At 39.7% G+C, this 8,212-nt stretch overlaps 1 protein-coding gene across 2 annotated transcripts in view; it reads left to right on the forward strand.

The window, feature by feature from the left end:
• lin28b (lin-28 homolog B (C. elegans)) overlaps positions 1-8,212 on the forward strand; it is a 45,133-nt gene that overhangs the window by 15,200 nt on the left and 21,721 nt on the right. For both annotated transcript variants that reach the window (XM_021611506.3, XM_036984749.2), the window contains exon 3: positions 2,646-2,836. In XM_021611506.3, the coding sequence (XP_021467181.1) occupies positions 2,646-2,836 (191 nt within the window). The remainder of the gene's footprint in view (positions 1-2,645; positions 2,837-8,212) is intronic.

Below are 8,212 nucleotides of genomic sequence, written 5' to 3' on the forward strand. Positions count from 1 at the left end.
ATCCCTTGTTTTGTCGTGAGTGTATGCCCTGTTGAATAGAGGTGTAGAATCCTTGCTGTCTCTCTCATTCTGTCCCTAATCCTTTCCTTTTCCTCACAGCATATCCAAAACATCCAGAACGGTCTCCTACTTTCAGCTAGCTGGAGTGAGCTAAGCTAATCACCTACTGCTTGCTAGCAGGAGACAGGGAATGATTTGAGTGAACGAAGGGATAAATGAACGAATGAATACATTGTGTGAAATCATGTATGATTGAGGAGTCTTTTTCACCCTTCGTGAAACGAGGTGTTTTAAATGATGAATGTGTCGATTCCCCTGTCTTTCGTAGTTATGGAGTTTTTCACCAATATTCTTTATAAAGAGTTTGTAGTGCTTTTAGTAATTTGGTTAGTAGTGTTGGTGATGTCTTTTAGTGATGATGTTCACGTCTTTATTGTCAAGAAGCACAACGATTTGTCCTCACCAAAATGACTAAATAATATCTATAGTAATAATGATGCATAGTGAAATCTCTGAACTACGATGCTGATTTGACCACTTTGAATGAATTGGTATGATTTGAGATATTTTGTAGTTTACGGTACTTTAAGTAAAATGTGACATTGTAATTTTCGAGACGCAGTTGTTGTAAGTATTTTAATTAACCATACAGTATTACATTTATTGATTCCAATGGGTTATCCCAAATGTGTCTTGTGTATAACAGAAGGATTTGTTTCTATGTTATGTGAAAACAATTAGTGTTAGAAATGATGCAAACTGGTATTTTAGATATTTAAAAAATATATATATTTAGAAAACTCACTGTATTAGAAATAATAAAATATATTGAAATAATTGAGTGGTTTAGAGATTTGAAGTATATCATTTACTTGGATCTTTGGACTGCCTTTTTGCCCCTCCCACTTGTCTTTTTTATTTCAAGCAATAAATTAAAATTGATATTACTGTACGGATTTTAAATCATTGTTAGATATCATCAGAATAAGGGTCTAAATATCATCTAGGACAGATAGTAGCTGTTATTTTCATGTATTAAAATCATTAGTAGATAATGAATTAATGTTGATTAGTCAGTAGAAAGCTTCAGGGTATGTGAGATGATAAACACACCATTATAAAGATATTGAAGCTTCTATAATAGCGTTATTGTGTTCATAATTCTAAGCAACATTTTGTGTGAAATATAAAATGTATTATAGCAAATATACACGTATAAATCTATTCCAAAAACAGGTTAATTCATAAAGAAATTCCTTGTTTCATCTTTTGAAGAAATAAACTGTAATAACTTTAGTGCAGCTATTATTTCTGTCTATCCTATTGGTTTCCAGAGATAATATTTAACTAATAATATTTATATCAAAGATGAATACAAAATAAAGCTATACATTGGACCAGATGTATTATATTTTCATGAAACATGAACATGAAATGATTGATAACACTTTATGTGGATAGTCCCATCTGTAGGTGCTCTACTGACTATCAGTAACATTTCAACCAACTAACTAACTATCTACTAACCCTTAACCCTTATCCAAATACTAACCGTAACCTTAGCAAGCAGTTCCTTATCAACAGATCAAACTAACAATCTGTCGAGGATTCTACAGATGGAAACTCCAGACCATACAAATAGTGTGACCCAAATAGTTTTATATGCATGAACTTCAATGGTTTATAGTCCTATTTTGTCTTTTGAACTTGTTTACCATAGATAAACACAAGCAACATTTGCACTGTGGTAAATGACTTAGTAAAGATAGCCCAAATAGTTTTATATGCATGAACTTCAATGGTTTATAGTCCTATTTTGTCTTTTGAACTAGTTTACCATAGATAAACACAAGCAACATTTGCACTGTGGTAAATGACTTAGTAAAGATAGCCCAAATAGTAGCCATTCTTCCCAACTGTACTCTTGTTTATACAATCATTCAGTCTCTCTTTCTCACTCTCGTGGCAACGTGCTCGTTTGAATAGCTCTTCATTGGCCTGCATACTGTTGGCTGGCTCTGACACTCCTTCAACAGCATGTATACATTTTGACGGTGTGTGTGTTTGTTCCCCTCTGCTAAATTCGGTTATGCGTTGGGTGCGATCCGTAAAAGATACATGATATCAGTCATATTATGTTGTTGTCAAATCATACATCTTTGATTTATATGTAGCCTAGTGTTTACGTAGTAACCAGATGAATAATTCAGATGGCACTGATAAAGACATATTTCTTTGGTAGAGGGAAGTGACAGCATTGGGTGCGAAACCCCATTTCCCCCCCCTCCCCCCTCCCTCCCTGTCAGAAGGAAACTGTCTAAGTGAGAACTAAAATGGGAGGGATGAGGAAGGGATGCACCTAAGCTACCAAATTTTCGATTTAATTACATTTTGTCATTTGATAAGGATGAACATTGACAATGACTGGAATTAAATAGTCGACATTCCAAAGGTTTGCTATAAATGCTAGCCCAAAAATCATTAATTGTAACAGTGCAGTGTTTCTAAAGAGGGGTGGTCTGGATGTAATTGTAATTACATGGTAATAATTCAGTATCTTTTAAAGGATGGTCTGGTCGGTATAATTCAAATTCCATGGCAGCATTTCTTAAAGGGCTGGTGTGTTGATTTTTTTTCCTCCACAGAGTAAACTGGTGATGGAGGGCTTCCGCAGCCTGAAGGAGGGCGAGCAGGTGGAGTTCACCTTTAAGAAGTCCTCCAAGGGCCTGGAGTCCCTGTGGGTGACGGGGCTGGGTGGGGGACCGTGTGCGGGCAGCGAAAGGAGACCCAAAGGGAAGGTCCCGCCCCAGAAGAACCGCAAACCAAAGGGAGACCGGTGAGTACAAGGGCAAAGCATGCTGAGAAGGCTCTGATTGACAGGAAGTACATTGTGGATGGAGCTTTGCTGCACAGGATTTTTAAAACGACATGGGCAAAATGGCTGTCACTTTGGGAAAGACCATGGACCTCACGATATTATCACGATACTTAGGTGCCGATATGATATGTATTGAGATTCTCACGGTTCTATATGTTTTGCAATTTGATTCTGCAATTCTATTGTGATTTGACGTTCCAAACATATTGCTCACTATACGTCTGCTGCAGAGAGACGAGAGATAACATGATATAATTAGTTTTGATCAGTCATGGAAATAAGTGCTGAAAACATGTTTGCTCACTATTTAAAAAGAACAACAAGATATAGGATATAGGTACAGCCGACTAGCTGTGTTTTGTTTTTGAAACCAGGTTTGCTGTTCACTTGTGCTATAAAAGATGGAAGGGAGTTCCATTCAATCATGACTTTGTATAGTACTGTACTTTTCCTTGAATTTATTCTGGACCTGTGGACTGTGAAAAGACCTCTGGTGGCATGTCTGGTGGGGTGTGTCTCAGTGCTGTATGCAAGTCACGATACAGATGTAACTGTATTGAGACCCCCGTCACTACTGCTACTGGAAACCAACATTAAAGTAACGTGGACAACAAAGAATTAAAAAGGCTAAACTGATTTGTTAACATTTAAAAAGTAATCTGTTGATTTACGCTCAAATTTTACTGATGAAAAAAACAACCATTTTAAATAAACTAAACACGAATCATATTATTTGGTATTAATATGGAATAAAATGTTAGTATTAGCCTTACAAATCTGTATGTTTCTGCTTTCATCAGTTGGATAGTTATCAGGGGGCCTAGGTTGTAGATCTAGATCTAAGTACATAGCGATTGCCATGGTTATTCAGCTTGAGTCATGCATTGAATAGGGCACTTTTCCCGCTATTCAAAGTCAATTTATCACCTTCCACAATCTTAAAATTGTACCTGGGTAGGTTTGTGAATCTCAATGCATTTTACTGCAGGTATTATGAAAGGGGGTGTTTTGACTATATCTGAATACTGTCTGTGGTGTTGAGCTGGACTGTTACAAGACTTTCAGGAGTAGTGAACGTTAAATGTGAACTCTTTCCCGACATCAACATTTTTAACGTCTTGTTTAGTCCCTAAGGCTTATATGGAACTCGCTGAAATAGTTTGATGGTTGCTGTATCTGTGCTCTACCTCTCTGTCCCTCTTCTACTGAGAAAACATGCAGTTCCTCCTCCTCTCCATGTGTCAGAGCACCTGGTGCTGCAGTGAACACACAGAGACGGACTGGGATGGAGCTATATGTGGCTGCCATCGTGGGAGGCTACTTCACATAGTTCCACTGTACAGTGTACATTAAAGCCAAAATCTGGAGTTTGTGTATCCACTAGCAGTAAGATGAAGAATGGGGGCTGGAGAAATGTAACCTAACTACTCTCAAATTCATAAACGCAACTCAAGTTATTCTTAAATAATCAATGAATATAGGGCAGGCTGTCATCAAAGAACCATTGAACAAGGAAATATCACAGATTATTCCTTAATTTAAAAAAAATTAAGCTGTGTGCCTAACGTTTGCGATCTCAAGGTTTATGTAATTCTTTCCCTACAATGGATGTAAGATGGACAGTGCCTTCAGAAAATATTCATACCCCTTGGCTTATTCCAAATGTTGTTGTTACAACCTGAATTCAAAATGGATGAAACTTATTTTTTCTCTCTCACCCGTCTACACACAATACCCCATAATGACATGGAAAACATGTTTTTAGACATTTTTGCAAATGTATTGAAAATTAAATACAGATCTAATTTACATACAGGAAGTATTCACACCCCTGAATCAACACATGTTAGAATCCCCTTTGGCAGTGATTACAGCTGAAAATCTCTTAGAGCTTTACACACCTGGATTGTACAATATTTACACACCTGGATTGTACAATATTTACACACCTGGATTGTACAATATTTACACACCTGGATTGTACAATATTTACACACCTGGATTGTACAATATTTACACACCTGGATTGTACAATATTTACACACCTGGATTGTACAATATTTGCACATTATTATTTTAAAAATTCTTCAAACTCTGTCAAGTTGTTTGTTCATCATTGCTAAACAGCCATTTTCAAGTCTTGCCTTAGATTTTCTAGCTGAGTTTTTAAGTTAAAACTGTAACTAGCCAGTACAGATCCAGGTTCGATCCCGGGCTGTGTCGCAGCCGGACGCGACCAGGAGACCCATGAGGCACAATTGGCCCAGCATCGTCCGGGTTAGGGAAGGGTTTGGCCTGCTGGGATGTCCTTGTCCCATTGTGCTCTAGCGACTCCTTGTGGCGGCCATGTGCATGCACACTGACTTCGGTTGCCAGCTGTACGGTGTTTCCTCCAACACATAGGAGCAACAATAAAATAACAGTAGCGAAGCTGGCACTGGTACAGCGTCAATGTGCGGGGTCACCGGTTAGTTGAGGTAATATGTAGGTAGAGGTAAAGTGACTATGCATGGATAATAAACAGAGTAGCAGCAGCGTAAAAATTGGGGGTGGGTTGGGGACAAGGCAAATAGTCCGGGTAGCCATTTGATTAGCTGTTCAGGAGTCTTATGGCTTGGGGGTAGAAGCTGTTAACTTCTTTGGGACTGGGGGGCAGTATTGAGTAGCTTGGATAATAAGGTGTCCAGAGTAAACTGCCTGCTACTCAGGCCCAAAAGCTAGAATATGCATATAATTAGTAGATTTGGATAGAAAACACTGAAGTTTCTAAAACTGTTTGAATGATGTCTGAGTATAACAGAACTCATATGGCAGGCAAAAACCTGAGAATAAAATCCAACCAGGAAGTGGGAAATCTGAGGTTTGTAGTTTTTCAAGTCATTGCCTATCGAATGGGGTCATATTGCACTTCCTAAGGCTTCCACTAGATGTCAACAGGCTTTAGAACCTTGTTTGAGGCTTCTACTGTGAAGGGGGAGAGAATGAGAGCTGTTTCAGCCAGGTGTCTGGCAGAGTGCCATGAGCTCAGTCTCATGCGCAACCGTGAGAGTTAGCTGCGTTCCATTGCATTTCTAAAGACAAAGGAATTGTCCGGTTGAAACATTGAAGATTTATGATAAAAACATCCTAAAGATTGATTCTATACATCGTTTGACATGTTTCTACGACCTGTATTATAACTTTTGGGACTTTGTCTGAACTTTCGCCTGGACTTGCCCGCCTCGTGAGTTAGGATTTGTGAACAAAAAGGAGGTATTTGGACATAAATGATGGACTTTATCGAACAAAACAAACATTTATTGTGGAACTGAGATTCCTGGGAGTGCATGAAGATCATCAAGGGTAAGTGAATATTTATAATTCTATTTCTGACTTTTATGACACCTTTCCTTCTTTGGAAAATGGCTGTATGTTTTTCTGTGGCTAGGTGCTGACCTAACATAATCGCAAGGTTTGCTTTTGTCGTAAAGCCTTTTTGAAATCTGACACAGCGGTTGCATTAAGAAAAAGTTTATCTATACTTCCATGCATAACACTTGTATCTTTTATCAATGTTTATTATGAGTATTTCTGTAATTTGATGTGGCTCTCTGCCCTTTCACCGGATGTTTGTTTGAGACAATGCATTTCTGAACATAAAACAACAATTTCAAATGAGGTTTTTGGACATAAAGATAAACTTTATCGAACAAAACACACATTTATTGTGTAACATTAAGACCCGTGAGTGCCATCTGATGAAGATCAAAGGTTAGGGATTAATTTAATCGCTATTTCTGACTTTTGTGAGGGCTCTCCTTGGCTGGAAAATGGCTTTATGGTTTTCTGTGACTAGGTGCTGACCTAAACTAATCGTTTGGTGTGCTTTTGCCGTAAAGCCTATTAGAAATTGGACACTGTGGCTGGATTTACAAAAAGATTATCTTTAAAATGGTGTAAAATACTATGTTTGAGGAATCTTAATTATGGAATTTCTGTTTTGAATTTGGCGCCCTGCAATTTCACTGGCTGTTGGCGAGGTGGGACGCTAGCGTCTCACATATCCCAGAGAGGTTAAGAAGCCTTTAGGACCTAGACTTGGCGCTCCGGTACCGCTTGCCGTGCGGTAGCAGAGAGAACAGTCAATGACTACGGTGGCTGGGGCCTTTGACAATTTTTTGGGGCCTTCCTCTGACACGGCCTGGTATATAGGTCCTGGATGGCAGGAAGCTTGGCCCCAGTGATGCACTGGGCCATACGGACTACCCTCTGTAGTGCCTTTCTGTCGGAGGCCGTGCAGTTGCCATACCCGGCGGTGATGCAGCCAGTCTCTCGATGGTGCAGTTGTAGAACTTTTTGAGGCTCTGAGGACCCATGCCAAATATTTTCGGTGTCCTGAGGGAGAATATGCGTTGTTGTGCCCTCTTCACAATTGTCTTGGTGTGTTTGGACCATGATAGTTTAGGTGATATGGACACCAAGGAACTTGGGGCTCCTCTACAGCCCCATCGAGGAGAATGGGGGTGTGCTCGGTCCTCCTTTTTCTGTAGTCCCGAATCATCTCCTTTGTCTCGATCATGTTGAGGGAGAGGTTGTTGTCCTGGCACCACATGGCCAGGTCTCTGACCTCCTCCCTATAGGCCTTCTCGTCGTTGTCGGTGATCAGGCTGTTGTCATCAGCAAACTTAATGATGGTATTGGAGTCGTGCTTGGCCATGCAGTCATGGGTGAACAGGGAGTACAGGAGGGGACTGAGCACACACCCCTGAGGGGCCCCTGTGTTGAAAATTAACATGGCATATGTTGTTACCTACCCATACCACTTGGGGGCGGCCCTTCATTGTCTCCAAGTGTTTGTGGAAAGCAGGCTGAACCAGCTTTTCCTAAGATTTTGCCTGTGCTTAGCTCTATTCCGTTTCTTTTTATCCTAAAGAACTCCCTATTCCTTGCCGAGGACAAGCATACCATAACATGATGCAGCCACCATCATGCTTGAAATTATAAAGAGTGGTTCTCAGTGATGTGTGGTGTTGGATTTGCCTCAAACATAGAACTTTGTATTCAGGACATGAAGTCAATTTCTTGGCAACGTTTTTTGCAGTTTTACTTTATTAGTATTGTAGAGTAACTACAATGTTGTTGATCCATCCTCAGTTCTCAGATCAAAACCATTAAACTCATGGTGAAATCCCTGAGCAGTTTCCTTCCTCTCCGGCAACGGAGTTAGGAAGGAAGCCTGTATCTTTGTAGTGACTGGGTGTAATGATACACCATCCAAAGTGTAGTTCATAACTTCACCATGCTCAAAGGGATATTCAATGTGAACGTTCGCCCCAGTCTGAGGTCCTGAGCGCT

Source organism: Oncorhynchus mykiss, chromosome 8 (assembly GCF_057628025.1).
Source record: "Oncorhynchus mykiss isolate SJ-2025 chromosome 8, ASM5762802v1, whole genome shotgun sequence".
Classification (NCBI taxonomy): domain Eukaryota; kingdom Metazoa; phylum Chordata; class Actinopteri; order Salmoniformes; family Salmonidae; genus Oncorhynchus; species Oncorhynchus mykiss.